The 16,615-nt window shown below is 38.7% G+C and overlaps 1 protein-coding gene across 4 annotated transcripts in view; it reads right to left on the bottom strand.

Annotated features, from left to right (window-relative positions):
• Nucleotides 1–411: 411 nt before the first annotated feature.
• LOC106957408 (potassium channel subfamily K member 2) overlaps nt 412–16,615 on the bottom strand; it is a 34,716-nt gene continuing 18,512 nt past the window's right edge. For 2 of the 4 annotated variants that reach the window (XM_015048741.1, XM_015048739.1), the window contains exons 4-7: nt 12,618–12,778; nt 10,568–10,778; nt 6,879–7,021; nt 413–3,231 (exon numbers count right to left, since the gene is read on the bottom strand). In XM_015048741.1, the coding sequence (XP_014904227.1) occupies nt 2,875–3,231; nt 6,879–7,021; nt 10,568–10,778; nt 12,618–12,778 (872 nt within the window). In that variant the 3' untranslated portion in view covers nt 413–2,874. Of the gene's footprint in view, nt 3,232–6,878; nt 7,022–10,567; nt 10,779–12,617; nt 12,779–16,615 lie in introns of all 4 variants that reach the window. The other 2 variants (XR_001426943.1, XM_015048740.1) reach the window with 2 other exon arrangements.

Below are 16,615 nucleotides of genomic sequence, written 5' to 3'. Positions count from 1 at the left end.
TTATTTTTCGCCGTTGTTGCTATTTTTTTTTTAATTATTTCTTTTAAAGATTGAAAAAAAAAAAAAAAAAAAAAAAACATTTCCATGAGCTCTCTGTGTATTTAAATCATGTTCCTGTTGCACCTGTTTCTGAATTTCTGTGACTTTTTTTCATTTTTTTCAATCTTAATTCATTTTACTGGGTTGTGCCCTCTTTCTGGTTTGTAGTCTAACCTGGTTTCCAGAGGACTCTCATTTCCACTTTTTACCTCAGTTACCTCTGCATGTTACCCTCACAGCTGACATCCATTCTGCTAATTAGACCATCTGTGTTCACTTCAGTGATCACATTCCCCAGTATTTAAGTCTTGATTTTTGCTCTCATCCTGGCTCTCATGTTTCCTCATTTGTTGTAAGTTTGCGCCTTTTTTTCCCCTCTCCATTTTGACCTCCCCTCTGCCATGTGAATCTGTTTGTTCTGCTGTCATTTGAGTACTCCAATAATAATAATAATAATTTATCAACTGTCTTTAACACATTATGTGACTTTTCTATAAATTATATCAAGTAACATGTAAAATCATTTTTTTAAGTATTTGCTGTCAGAGTATAACATTGCAGGTCAACATGTCAAAGAAAGACTAAAAACAAAAGTGTCAAAAGAAAAAAAGATTGGGACACTTGGGGAGGGAGCATGATTTGCTGCAGTAATCACCCAGTGGGCCTAAAAGATAGATGCACAAATTTTCAAAGGCATCATTCATTCAGTGCGTCCATTCCTAAGTGCAGCACCTCATTTGCTGCTGACTTATTGGCTATTGAGTCGCTGCTGCAAAATGCAGCAGGCTAAATGAAAGGTTTCGTGTGGTGTACATTCAGTATTGGCAAAACATTAAATACTCCATCTACTTTAACCGAAGAAATGTTCGCAGACAAATTCAATCAAACAAAGCAACAAATGTGCTTCAAATGCCCCTAGACTTTACTGCTACAGCACCATGCAGTGCCTTGCAAGAGCATTCTTACCTCTTCAGTTTTTGCACATTTTGTCAAATTCCAACAGCAAAGTTCAACATATTTTAGGATTTCATGTGATGGACCAATATGGTGAGTGATTGAGCAGTTGAAGGAAAATGACGCACGGTAAGCATGCTTACGACTGTTTGTCGTGACCTTCACAAATCTTCCATTTTTGTAAAAGTGTCAGGGAGCAAAGCAATGTCAAAATGAAGCTGTAGCAGGTCCTATTTAAAGTTTACCACAAGCGAACGGCTAACATTTGAGCACAGGCTGTCTGGTCAAATCAGATGAAAAATCATGTTGTGTGGATGTTTTGATGAGTCTGCAAAAAAAAATAAAAAATTGAGATTAGTGTACAAGTTCAGCTTTCAGCAACTCTTAACTTGCAACCAAGGTTTTAATAGAGAAAAATCATGTTCGTGACAGAAGGGCCCAGTCAAATCCCAGAATTAAATCAATGGGAAACTTGTGGAACGATTTAAAAAATGATGATCACACATATTCTCTATCCAATCTGAACAAGATTGCGCAATTTTGCTAATTATTGATATTGGAATAAATGTTTCTAATCTGGCAGACCTCAAATGAAATGCAGCTGCAGCAAAGTGTGGTTCAGGAAAAACATTGACTTTTATGAGCTGAACATAAATACACGCCACAGCTTTGTGTCTTTATTTGTAAAGTATTTTTTGTTTAAAAAGTATGTTCTAATACGACAAAGTTCAAGGTGTAAATATCCTTTTGCAAGGCACTAAGTATTCATTAATTTCTGTGGAAAACAAAATTTAATTTTTATGGCTGATGTGTGATTACTCATTCGGAAAATCTCAGAGAAGATTAATACAAATAACTCATACAGACCAGCTGATGCTCTATTCAAACCCAAGACCTAAACAGATGGTACTTTGACTCGGGGTGAGGGGGGGATGGATTTTGATGTCTGAAACACTTTACAGTATGCAGCTATTTAGTGTGTCAAGAACACATTCACCTTTAAAACATTATGTTCTCCGCTTTCATTTATAAACGTTCTATATAAGTATTTTAAAAAAAATTCTTTAACTGTCCACGATGCATTTCAAAAATGTCCTTATTACTACTGTGATCAAAAATAACACATGAGAAGATGGACACGAGTCTTTTGTTGCCCTCGCATGTCCAGTGTTTTCAATAAGGCACCAGTGAATTATCCCTCGGGATGAGAAGTTCATGGAGAAAGCAAACATGTCAACATTCGTCTCTTTAGTAAAGGGTTAAGTGGCAAATGCAAGGCAGATAAAGTAAACAGAAGAGGAGCGATGAGAAAAGGAACATTCCTTCCAGGATTTCTGCCCGTAAAGAACCACAGGATAGACCCATGGCCGATAATTTGGTGTTTTTTAACTATTGGGGATCATTGATTCGATCCCCGTTTTAGGGTGGCTGTCACCAGGTGAGTGCAGATCCCTCTATTGCTTCTTATGTTTTGTGTTTCCCAGGGAATACTGTGAAAAAGAAGACGAGTGTGCTGCCTGCAGCCTCAGGGTGGACTTTTATCTCCTTCCAGCTTCAGCGGCGTTTGAACTTGCGCCTTAAATTCAATCTCGTTCCATTTGGCTCAGGTACAAACAGATCTTCGGTAAAGTCTGACTTCTTCTACAGATTCAATGCAATCTGTTTTCTTTCCTTTCTGTGGAAGAGATAAACATGGACAAGAGCGAACAGCTTGATGATTTATCTGTGCTTGGGTGTTTAAATCGCGGGAAAGCAATCTGCTTCGTTCAGGTACCTCATCAATGTCTGGCGTCAGTCAATGATCACCGAATCCTCTGGTTTGTTTTCAGTCTCACAGCTGCAACGCTCAATGCAATGACTCCTCCCTCATTGTACTGATACTCATTTGAGGTTTTCGATTATGGCGATTTCCTGTCGATCAGCGTAATCTGGACTGAGGCCGTTCAGATACAAGCTGCCGTTCCTGGTGAGAGCACCCGGGACGGGACTTGGAGAAAGCGTCAAGGAGGGGTACGTCTCTTTGTCCTCGCCCAGGTTGGCTGACAGCGTCCTCTTCCCAGGGGTCATCTCCTGGTTCATGGTGGCGTTAATTCCCAGCTCGGACGACAGCTTGCGCTTGATGGACGCGGCCCGCTGGAACCGGTCGTAGATGTCGACGCTGAGCCGCCTGCGGGTCTCTTTGAACTCCGCTGATACATTTGCCGTCCACTCAGCAGCATGGGCACGAAACTCCCCGACCTGCAGAGACAAAATGAAGATTTATGTCCAAATGGCTCTTTGTCTGTTGCTCACATTAGAAACAGATTTAACCCCAAGGACAGATCCATTGAGTCAAACATCTAGTTCAGCCAAAACACACTCACAGGCCACAATTTTAGCCATATACATGGCAGAAACTTAATGCATTTATACATCTAAATGTTCAAACTGGGTATCAAAATTAGGAAGAATTTGGATCTCAGTGACTTTGAACATGGTGTGGGTGTTTGTGCCACAAGGGCTTCTGTCAGTAAAGGCAACAGCTCATTATCTCTTTCACCGTGTTGTTTTTACCAGCACTGTCTGTGCATTTTACTTTATCTAAAACCAAGGCATAAAACAATGTCTGTCGTCATGTTGCACCAAAACAAATGAGGATTTTATAAGCCAGGAGTATAATACACAACCTGGCTTTAGACTTTTTTTTTTTCACTCAGTTTTGAATTTACTGTCGTTTCCATCAAAATGGACTCATAACTATTTAAACCGCTAAGGACATTACATCTAAAAACAATAGTTTTCTCAGTCATCATGAATGTGGAAATGAGAAGTTCAGTTACGGGAAAGAAAACTTCAAGATGATTAAGAAATGCCCAAGAAGCACCAGAATGGTTTCTGGCCAAAGAGTTCCCCACTGTCTCAGAAAAGATTAAGGACAGACTGTAATTCAGTAAAAATATTTGAACAAATATTTATTTGGGAAAGACGAGAGCTACTATTTGTGCCCTGTATCAAGCAAAAGTAAAGCTTGAGGCAAAGAAATAGACTGCTTTTGAAGAGAGAGGGCTCACTCACAACTCTGATTACTGGCACGAACAAAGGCTGGCAGCAAAACGTCCTCCAAGAGCAACTTCATCAAGCAATCTGGGCACAATTTATTGATTATGTGTGCATTTTCCATCATGATGGATGGAGCACCGTGTGAAAGAACAAAGATCATCAAAAATGACAATTTTGTCAGCATGCCAGAGTTCAGAGTACAAAGCATTTTAAAATGATCCATCTATGTAAACCATATGCAGTATGTAATTTTTCACATCTGCAATCAAAAATCCAAGTTCACTTAAAACGTCTTGTTTTAATACAAAATACAAGTGGGTAGTAAAGAAAATGTAATACATTTTCAAAGGGAACTTTTAATCTGACAAAACGGCCTCATCATATTGAATACCACTGTCTCTAAGAAAACGCGATGTAACTAGCTCAATGTGCCCAGTAAAGTGAGCTACTTAAGGCTGTGACTAAACCCCAGATGCTTTTGAGTGAACTATTAACATTCAAGACTCACTGAGTTTTGCTCTGTGATCTAAGCCTCGACTCGGTTAGCAAACTTGGACTATCTGCTAATGGATGAAATCATGTCTGAAGCATTTAACCCAGAAAGGTATTAAAAGAACAAAAGTCGCCCACTGATTACCATGCTGACCACGACTAATATCTTCAGCCTCTTTAATGCGCGCAGCTGACGAAAAAGTTCACTCTGAGATCATAAATGGCACGTCCATTAATCTCCTCAGACAGCTGTTGAAAAGCTCTTTCCTCCAGCGCTCTCCCACATGCCTCGCCCGTGCTCCAATTAGCAAACCACGTGGAGGAACTTTATAACCTTACGCGCCGTTGTTCTCCGTTATTGTTCGTTCTTCACAGTGGCCGACTGCAGATGTGAGGATTTACGAAAAACGGGAAGGAAGAAATCAATATCCAAGGATGATGTTTTTGAGACTGGTGCAATAAACAAGTTCTTCTTAGAATTGCAGCTCCTCGCTGTCCGACTCAATTCATGCACAGATCTATAAGGGATGATGTGCAATATTCATAATAATGCAATATTTATATTGGGGTTAGTGCCCACTGGGTTTGTCTCTAAGGCCTAGAATGCCTTGATTGTAAAGTTTTATGCAGTCACTATCACCCAGTCGTCATGCCTAGTTTTATTATTCTATATCTCTTACTGACCAGGGCATCATTGAATAACACAAGCCAGTTTTCTGGTACAGATTTGTAAAAGTATAAGGTGCACACAGTCTGTGTTATAGACACAGACAGCGAGTGCGTCCATGGTTATTGAAAGGTTTCACCTTAATATTGCATCAGCCTTCCTTCTCTAGGGTCCGTATTTATTTAGCAGCCTTTGAGGTGAAGAGTGAGGTGAAGAGGCACTTGAATTGAAATTTATGGCACATGTGTGTGCACATTGGGGGAAAGGGGTGAAAAAAAAGAGAAAACAGCTTCTGTCTACCCGTTTTCTCCTCCTGCTCATCATCGACGCTCGTTCCTTCCAGCAACCTCCCACTGAAAACCTCCTCTCCCAATGATTTGATTCTCTGCACAGCTCCCAGCCTCCTCAGTCGTACACTTAATATGCCAGCGGAAGGACAGAAAAGGCTGCATACTTCCAAATAGCCACCGCTCTGTCTTATTTATGTCAAAGGAAATAAGATGGGCAGCAGGATTTTGAATTCAGGAGGAGAGCAGACGTGTGTATGTGGATGTGTGGCTTTTATTTATTTATTTTAATGGTTTTTTTTTGCCTGAGTTATGAGCCTGCCGTAACAGCAAGGTATTCTATTACTCAGCTCCAGCAGACGGCCAGTGTGAGACTGTATTTACTTCACAGAGCGAGGGCAGGATGAATCCACATCACTTTCAGATTCATGGCTTGAGGGGCGTAAACAGTGGGGTCACTGTGGTCTTAGGCTTACTGTAAATATCTCTACACACAACATATTAGACACACTGCCGACGTGACGGTGAAGAGATGTTTGGAGGTCGGCACAAAACGGCAGCATAACATTGAATTCTTTGTTTAATTGTCAGATATCATCATATTTTTGATATATTATGTAGATCACTATTGGTCTTTTTATTATAACACATATTAAGGCTGGGTGATAACGGCTTAAAAATAAAATCTCCAATTTTTTTTTTTCCTGACCAGACTCAATTTGAATCTTCTTGCTTACTTTTCTAAAAATTACAAGTAACAGAAAATATTTTCAAAAAGTGGCTTTTATTTCATTCAATTGTATACAATGGAGTGTTACTAAATCAGTAACCGCTCTCCAAATATTTGTCCTTCATATTTTTTTTCCCAGTCAAATGAAGCAGAGAGTGTCTTACTGCAGCTCCAGTCTGACTTTATGTCCGATTATTTATCAATGTTTAAACTTCCACATGTGCAGCATGAGTCTGAAGTAAGTTTTTAGAGCCAATCAACTTGTTGTTTGAGGGAAACTTGATTCAGATGGATTTATAGAATCTCGGTGATGGGTAATCAGCCAGCTACAAGTCATTAACTTTTATCTTGATTAGCAAAACAGACTGATTATTTGGGGGAAATATAAAACCAGAAACCCCTTCACAGCTTTCTAATGGAAGGTAGGCTAATATTACGACACAGTTGTTGAGATGCTCATGCATACCTGGTTGTGCACATCACTGTAAGGAAAAAAAAAATACTTTATTTAGCAATGAAATCTTTATGTTTTCACTTATTTGCAGGAAATGGTAAATTGTCTGTACTTCTATAGAGCTTCATCAGGTACAAAGACTCCTGAGCCACCTGCAAGAAGCAACATTTTGATCTTCAGATATATTTCTTAAACTTGAACCTCAATAGCTCATACCTCCTCTTTAGTTTTCTTAGAGATGACTCTGAACCAGTCTCCAATCATGCTGAGCACTGCTGCAAAGTACGCCAAGCCCACCAGGATCCAGAACCACACCACCGGCTTGTAGTAGTCGAGGTACTCGAGATTCTCTGAAACGCCTGTAAGACAATCAACACAACAATTGGGATACAATGGAGCACCCTGTTTGGTCTTTTAAATTACTTGAGCTAAATAAATTGGGCAATTTAGTTTTATAACTTAAGGAGAGTTGGCTTGTCAGTCTTGTAGAGAAGTCATCTGTCTCGGATATCAGAACTTCATTAGCACTTCATCGCAAGAGAATGGCGGACTAACATGCATAAAACTCTCATATAAAGCAGAATATCATATAACATTTAATTTTTAAAACTGAACATGCATTCTCAGAAAAAAATAAGAATACCTTGGGGTGTTTTCAGGATCAAAATTGAGAACAATGTGAAATCACTCAAACATCTCCTAAAGGATTTTATTTTATTTTTTTTATTAAACTGCAAAACAATCAGTTCATTCAGTGTAAATCTAATAATGATGACCGTCAGCCGGTTTGTTAGAATAAGCTACAAGCAACAAAAGGAGAGGATGTTTATTTTTTAAAAATCTATGAAGAGTGTGAAACTTGCTGAGCTGTACTTGTACACGCATCTGTATTTAAATCCCAACAACACCATATCTATAAAAGCTACAGAGCAAAAGACGCTTAAAGTGATGTGTGGGTGCCCATTACAGGGCATGTTTAACTAAGAGGATCCCAAGCTAATTAGTTTACTGTAACTACTGCAGGCTGATGCAGGTGCTGTAATCTAATCGATAATCACTAGGGCTGCTCAGGGAAGTTTAATCTAGCAGCTAAGTGTCTGTGATTTTTCCCATCTGCCTCTGCCTTGTTATCTGCCAAGCAGGTCAACTTGAACTAACTGCCTGCTGCACGCACGCACGCACACACACACGCACACATGCGGAAACTTTAATGAAGACACACCTAGTGTCTCTCTTTTATTCTCTCCAGTTTTGGCTCTCATTCAGTCCTGCCAGGTTCACTTACTGCATTAGCATGACCATTTGTAGTTAAATCTTCATTTTTGTCATGATGTGTTTGAATCTTGGACCTAATTTGGGTTGATTTTCTTTGTTGTTTGTATAGACATATCTTGTTTTTTTTTTTTAAGTTGCATTAGTCCCTTTATGTATTTATTATTGTCAGTGCATTTGGACTCATTTCTTTAGATTAGTGTTACTTTCTGTTTATTTTTTTGTCCACTTAAGTCTCCTGGCCTCCCTTCCATTAGTTCTCCCCACTTTGTTTCTTTCACCTTCTTCTGTGAAAGAAACTCTCTGTGATATTCCATGACTCCTCTGTGATTTTTTTTCTGTTTTGTATTTTTCTTGTCAATCTTAAATATTAGTAAATTTTAGTATCAGCCAACAATATTTCTTTAATAATTGAATAATTCATTTATCAACTTGGTCCCATGTGGGAACATATTTGCAAATTTTGCTAAATGACAAATTGGTGAACCTTACGAGGAGCTTCAATCCAACCAAGTCACTGCATGAGTGCTTGGAAACTCATCAAAGATGTTGCAACACAACTAAGAATAACATCTGCCTGTCAGCAGTCACAATTTATCATCCAGAAATAGAATGGGCAACAATGGCACCCAAAAACAGGTCTGACATGTTTTAAGTTTGCAAAATCTCACAAGAAACAACCAAACCTATGGAACAAGCTAACCAAACGAGGCAAAGTATCTGAATTAGTTCATAAAAAAATAAAAATGTTTAACTCGGTACTTATGTGTTGAAGAGCACCCGAAGCTTAAATTTTACTTTAGTAAGAAAGAAACGGAACGATTAACTGAAAAGAAGTCTGATTATTCCATAGCTGAGTTAATATGCTAAAATGTTAAAGTATGAGGTCATAAAAACATAAGGAATTTGTGAATGATGTATCTTAGCATGTCTTGTTTGAAAGCAAAAGCTCAGTTTCATAGACGTCAACTGCTGCAGACTTTAGATTGCAGGGCTTAATGACATACAGAAGGACAACTTAGACTTTGCAACCCAGAATGAGCTGAATCAGTTCATTTGACAAAATGTTTTTGAGCTCTGATTTCCAAAAACTCATTCAAAATATTAAAGTCACCGGCTTCAGGTTTTAATATCAGGAGAAAACGTCTCTGTACTGTACAATTAATCAGTGCCTCCAAACCTTTTTTGGTGAGGTTTTTGTACTGACTTTATATGAATAGGATCTTGTCACTAAAAATCACTATTCAAACAAAATTTTCCAAAATGTCATCAAAACCTCCAACCTGTCTCTGTTTCAGATGTTTCAGATTTACACAGCAAGACTGAATGTAATTAAGTGGAAATACCATTTAATTAGTCAAAATCCAACTCTTCATCTTTTTAACCTGTTGAACTGTCTTTTAAAAACACTAACAGCATTCAAAACCAATTATTTTTGAAAGACACATTTCTGCTGTATTCCAGGCTGCTATTAGAACTTTAAAAAATATTTAGTAACTAGTAAATAATCCCCTAAAAAGCATTTATTTTCAAATATTCAACTGTACCTACATGTTCTTGGCTTTTATTTATTGAAGTAGCACTGATATAGACGCAGTATTTAGGATCAAAATAGTAAAGCAGCTTTAACCTTATATTGACATTAGGACCTTCCTCTTAAGCAGTTTCTATGCTTCTTCTGACTTTGTTTTATAGCGGAAAAGATTGCATGCTGTTAGAACTTAGTACGGTGCTTCACTGATTGGAAAATTCTTCTGTTTTATTAACTTTCCACAAGTCCGGGATTTTCAGGTTAAAATTTGGGTGACTGTGATCAAGAGACATTTTCTCAGTGCATCTCTTGCAGAATGACGATACCACTGTTTCGTAATGTAATCGTTCTTATAACGAGGCTCACGCCATTGCTTTTCATGTAATTTTCAATTAATTTTGGTACTGCAAAGTTTACAGCACATGTGGTATTACTGCAAACGTAGAACACTACGTTCTACGCTGGCCGTCTGACCTCAGACCAGACGGCCAGCGAAGCTGAAGCCTTTCTGAGCCAATATGTGACACAGGAAATATGATTTCATGTCGTCCAGCAGCTGTTCCAGCACCTTTTCCTTCCTTTCGGTGGTGTAAATTGAGAAAGAAAAAACTGTTGGGTCTCAATGTAACTAAACAAAATTTTCCTGTAATCCAAAAGCACAAATTTTAAACTGAACCATATGCGACTTGGAATAACTTAGCTTTGGATTTTGCCTAGTTGCTTGTTTATGTGGTACAATGAGCTTGTAAATAAAAGCAAATTTTATTGGACTTGTAGTTTTTTAGTTTGATTTGATGACTCTGCTATCTGAATCCAAACAAGTCCATACTCATCACATTGAAATTTGAAGACCCATTTAGGTGATGAGTAGCAAATTCAGAAAGAATCTTAGATTTAACAGATGGGAAAGCTGAACATATAGCCGCCATTTGTAGTCGGTAATGAAGTATAAGGATTGGAAAAAAAACTGTCTGGTGGGAGATTCATTGCTACTTAGCCCATCCACTGAGTCAAGCTGTCAGACTTTGCTATAAATACACTGATTTTAATAGAGGTGTCAGTCAGGCAAATGAAAGACATGCCGCGATACGAAATCACGTACCCTCGGTCAGATGACCTTTTTCTCCGGCCACGAAGTCTCCGAAACCAATGGTGGTGAGGGTGATGACGACAAAGTAGATGGACTCGAGCGTGCTCCAGCCTTCGATATGTTTGAAAATGACAGCTGGCAGGGCCACGAAGATGAGACACCCGAACAAGATGAAGAGCAGGGTGGAGATGACGCGGATCTTTGTCTGGCTGACTTTCCACTTCTGACAAAAAAGGATAAGAAAAAGGGAAACCATTGAGAAGTTTCACACCTCAGAGAGAGTGACAAGGCGATTGACGGTTTGAACATTTTACCAGAGCAGAAAAGCGTTTCCCAAAATGCCACACCCGTTGAACTTTTTCGTGTTGTGTCACGTTATTTGAAAATGAATCTTTTCTTAATAGGTTGTATTTGCTTCACCGTTACTCATTCGCATAGTTTGCGTCTTTCTAGAAGTAAAGTTTTGCTTTACTATATCCTAAATTTAATGCTGCAGAGTTCATGCGGTATGCTTTCCCAGCTAGATGGAAGAATCCTCCAAATCAGGATGAGGTACAAGCACATGTTCTCATACCTGTCATCTGCTAAAAAACAATTTATTTGCTATTTCAGTTGCCTTCATGGTAGTAGATGTCTGAATGAACTCAGCAGTAAGTCTGATGGGCAAAAACTCTAATTTCATATGAAAGCTGGAGTCTTTCTTTTCCTTCACGGCTGCTGCGAGTTGAAACATATTCTGCATGCAACTGATGTCTGGGGTAGCTTTTCCACTTGAGATGACTTCCTTCAGCTGGCTTCATGCTGATAGCATCATGCCCTTTTCCTCCCCCGGTTATGTAAGATCTAAGAACAGTATGTCTACGGGGAGGCGTAAAGAGCATACGGACCTCAGATCAGAGTTTTTGATCCTTTTCTGGTGCCTTGTGCATAAATATAGAATACAGTAAATTTTAAAGATGATGTGCTATGCTAAAATTGGTTGAAAACTAAGCATTATTTTTTTCCCAAGGGAGGCTGATAAAGCTGAGTTGCTGTAAAGCATTTCCCCCCCACAGCAGTGACCGTAGTAATCCATCTGTTTCTATTGTCTGAATGACCCTCCAACCTTCCCTGCTCTAGACAGAGCGTGCAATGAATCAGTAACATAATTAACCTGTTGCTGTCAAGTATCTGGGTGTTAAAAAAAAAAAAAAAATAGCCACTGCCACTGGTTTTGCTCCAAAACGGAAAGCTTGAATCGTCTTTTTGAATAAGTGCGCATGCGGAAAATGTCTGTAAAATGTTGGGCTTTAATTGGGGAGAGTATAATCTGCCATCAGCCTCCAGTCAAATGACTATGGAGTGGTGCCTGAGATTAATTGGCTGTGGCCCCAGTTTCTGGTGATAACACCTAATTGAAACCCTTTATTTTCCCCGCAACAGTAAGCACCGGCTCAGGGATAAAACAGTTGTGACATATCTGCAATCAGAAGGTTGTTCTTATCAGACGTTGTTGCCTTTCACAGCGCCGAGAATAGTGGCACGTCCTGCCCTCCTGCTGTGTTTGTCCACACAGCAAGTCTATCAAAGATCAATTTATCAGTCTGTTTGTCTGTCTGTCTGACCGGCTTGTCAGACATCCCATACGCTAGCGACCGTCTCGCTCAATCTGGGAAGCTGGCTGCTTCCTGAGATGTGGGTTTGACTGGGCTTCCTATTTCTTAAATGAAAACACATTTACTGTAAAGCCACTGTAATTTTCGGCGATGAGCTGAGTGGTGAAGTACAAAGCAAGGGGGAGGGTTATAAAAGAGTCTCACTGGGAAGTGGTTTCCTCTCCACCTGCTGCTCATATGGCTGGTTTAGTTTTCTTGTTGAAGAGTGGGCGAGGACAGCAGGGAATAGCATACACTTGAATAAATCAGGCCTCATCTCGAATCCTTTCCCTCTTCTCGTCCTCTCAGACAAACAGTATCTAGTTTGGTTTCTACTGCTCTCCTCAGTGCTTTGCATTTGTTATGTTGATTATTCCCCAAATTTAAAAAAAAAAAAAATAATAATAATAATTTCCAGCGTTGCTCACCACAATCATCTTCTCGACTTTGGCGATGCCTTTCCCAAAAATAGTTCCCAACTGGTCGCCGACACCGGCCAACAGGAACCCAAACAGGGGAATGCCCAGCAGAGCGTAGAGGATGCAGAAGATCCGTCCTCCTTCTGTGTGGGGAGAGATGTTCCCAAATCCTGGTGAAACGGAGAGACGGGCGGGACATGAACAAAAAAACACGATTCCAATTCGAGTCAGAACATGTTATGTTCACAGTTTACTGCCGCCTAATCACTGTGTGCCTCTCACTGCCAGCATTGGCCGCGTGAAAGCAAAGCAACACAGATCCTCTACTGTGCCATTAATTCATTTGGTGCGAGACTTGTTTTCTTGCTGAACAAATTTGATTTGCTCAAATTCAAGAAGTCTGTAAATGCATTTGTACATTTTAGAGAACAAAAATACTGCGTAGATTTGAATGTTGCAGCTCCAGAGGCTGAACATGGAAAGAAAGAAAGAGCAGTTGATGAACATGCATGTGTTCAATTTGCATCTTGTATAATTTTTAAGTCAATTCAGTCACAAGCTGGGTTACCTAGTGCATGATTTAAACAAAAAAATATAATAATAATAATAATAATAATAATAATAATAATAATAATAATAATAATAGCCTCTATTAGTTACTGTTTTAGCTTAATTAAGCCTGGCAGACAGGAAAGCTGACCCACAAACTGAATGAAGCACGTTAGAAATTCAGACAAATGCCAAAAAATCAGCTTGATGAAATTCCAGTGGTGGAGGATGGAGGTGTGGAAGGGCCTCTGACTCACTCTAATTTATTATTCAGACCTTCAACTTCAAAGCAAAACAAATGGAGTATGAAAAGAGAAAGTGAACCTTCTTGCTGACTTTTAGCACTTTCAGATGAGACAAAAGTACAGATCTGTTCATGGCTTCTCCTCGTCAAAGCTGCTAATAAAGTGCAGCTTGACAATAACATGTTAAACAGAAGCTTCAGAGATTTTTTTTTTCCTTGTGTAAACTTGACTCCAGGCATCACACAGTGCTAGTTTCATTATTCAACAGCTGCTTAATGAACTAAATTTTACTTTCCTGTATTAATGCGTGTAAGCTACAGGGAGCCTTCTGACGACTCTCTAGCCTTGGGAGTGACACCTAATGTGAGAGAAATTGTCAATCATATCTCAGTAATTCTATGATTAATTCCAGGGGAGCCTGGGAAATGATAAATGGGAGACCAGGCTTGTCGTAATAAGAAATAAATCAAATAATCACATGATAAATTAAAACAAACACAAGCTTCATTTGAATGATTTATCGTTTTTCTCTTTTCTCTTTTTCTTTCTTCCAAAAACTAGGTAAAAACAGTCTTGAGTCTGGTGCTTTGGTCTCAACCAGCACTTTTTTTTTTGAAGGACAGTTTTGTTTACAGAGACTTCATAATTTATTTTATGTGTTGTTTCTGTTGTCTTGTTTATTTATTATGCCATCACCACTGAAAATGGTCTCAAAACAAGACATTATGTTTTATCGCAATAACTTCTGGGACAATTTGTTGTCGTGACAGAACTACAGGGAACAAATTGTACACTGTGTTTAAAAAAGCCAATCAATTCATAATTGTTTTCTTTTCATTCCTAGTGTCAAGGTAAATAGGGATTCATGGACTGGGAAGCAACAGTGAAATTTGGCTGGAGTTGGACATTTACTATGCAGAGATTATCTAAAGCTCTCCCTGCCAAGTTTAATTTAAAAACAGAAATAAAATACCGTGCAACTCTGGCTCCCATATTCAGTGAACTGAAACCGAGCTGCCAAGAACAAAATGTTTAAACAGAAAAATGACTGCAGAAAATAAAAGAACCTTAAGCTATATATGTGTCTTTTTGCATCACAAAAAATTACAGACACAGTCAAATCCTCCATCATCTCCACCTCAATGAATGATAGAATTACAGCCTTTTAAAAAAAAAAATCACATTGTTAACCCTTTCTTTTCTCTTTTTTTTATTCAAAAATGGCAAATTCTGCTCAACAATCAACTTCCTGGTGTTTTTCTAGCTCAGGCACTTGTCTGTCTGAAAAAAATTGGAAATTTTTCCAACACCTTTATCTGCCTTGATCCTTTTCTACGAAAGGAAAACTAGTTCATCTGAGTCAATCAGTGAGTTTCACGCCTTACTATAGATGCTCCGTTAATAATAAATAAGATTTTCTCAGTAAAAGGGATGAAGCCGACATCCTTCATTCAATCATGTCACCATGTAGTGATTCATATACAAGAAGAGTTCGACTGTCTGTGGTTAGAGGAAATAATCGTATAATGGCCATGAAAGACCAGCAGTCATGAAGAGAGAGAGAAAAAAAAAAGAATAACCCGGATATCTTCACTAATAGCCAAATAAACTATTTTATGAGATATGTAAATCATTTAATGAAGGATATGCTGTTTTTGCTGTTGTTTCCCATTAGTTTTCATTCATGGGAATCCCAAAGGGATTCTTGGCTTAATTAGGTCTTATAATGAGAAAACCAAATCATTGCAATACTACAATCCACAAAAGGTTTATTTTGCAGTCAAAGGGAGACAAGCATGTAAACCCTGCTCATCCCTGCTGTTACAAACTAGAAATAATAGATTCCTTTTGAGTGTTGGTATTGATCCGGACAGCGTGGAAAGTACATGGATTGTAAGTCAGATAGATTTAACGACGAGATCCCAGGCGATCAGCTCCAGGAGAGAGGAGGATAATCAGAGGAGCAGCCAACGAATGCCTCATTCATATTTCATTTTCTAAATTTGCAGTAGGGATGAAAGAGAGAGAGGGGATTTTCATTAGTTCAGGTAATTCACTGGGAATTATCTGCAAAGACAAAAGAGATCCGCAGATTTTAACAGATGTTCAAAAATCTCAAGCTGATCTAAACAAACGAAAACAAAAATTACATCTCCGGGATTTCTCTGACAAAATGACACACTGGCTTCGGAGACAGCCTCTGTGTCTGATTTATTTACATAACAGCACGAAGGCAACGGAACAATCAGGAACAATTATGGTTGCATACAGACAGCACAGCAATTATGTGCTGTTTACACTAACAGGCTGCAAAGACAAAGCACACAAATCGCCACCTGGGAGGGAGGTTTCTGCAGAAAAATCAAAGCTCTTGCCCTCTGCTACCACCCTTACTTCATTTATGCAATTTGGTGTTATGTGGACATTTCTACAAAAAAAAAAAAAAAAAGAAAAAAAACTCTGCCTACAAAGTGACTTACAAAAATGTTTGACACCGCTTGAAATTTGTCACAATTGGTCACGTTACAGCCACAGACTTTAATGCATCTTATTGGCAGTTTATGTGAAACACCAGCACTTCTCTAAAGGGCAAAACTAATAGTTGTCCAGCCAAAAGATTCTTTCATCTGAGCTTCCCCAGATTTTTGGCTGCTTTTCTGATTAAAGCTGACCTTTCCTGGCTTGGCATTTTAGGTGGTGGCCATGTCTTTGTGGCATTGCAGTTGTACATTACTCTTTTCATTTATACACAATGGACTGAATAGTTCTTTTTTTTTATTTTACTATATATTTAAAGCTTAGGGTATTGTTTTGTAACTAAGCCCTGCACATCTTTATTTATGGCTGTCAGGGCAGAAGGAGGCTGACTATATGCCTGCTGCTCTTGTCAGATGTTTTTGAAAGACCGTTTTACTTTCTCTTACACATTATGCATTAGTTTGTGTTAATGCCATAACATAAATCGCAAAATGTGAAATGGGGATTGCCTATGCACGCTTTTGCGAGGAGCTGTGGACTTTGCAAAGATTCAAATATTCATTTATAGCAACTCAACGTTTTATGTGAAAACATGCTTCTTAGTAATGATCTGACAGAGCCTACGTTTAATAAGCTGCAGGTGCCCACCAAACAGATGTGGAAGAAGCCTGTGAATGTGTGTGATCATGTTGTGACTGGTTTCAAAGAAAAAAAAAAAAAAAAAAAAAAAAAAAA

The sequence above is a fragment of the Poecilia latipinna genome, unplaced genomic scaffold (genome assembly GCF_001443285.1).
Source record: "Poecilia latipinna isolate Pla-1442-1.1 unplaced genomic scaffold, P_latipinna-1.0 Scaffold901, whole genome shotgun sequence".
Taxonomy (NCBI): Eukaryota; Metazoa; Chordata; class Actinopteri; order Cyprinodontiformes; family Poeciliidae; genus Poecilia; species Poecilia latipinna.
The sequence above is the reverse complement of the archived record's forward strand: the minus strand, read 5'-3'. Positions and strand labels throughout refer to the sequence as shown.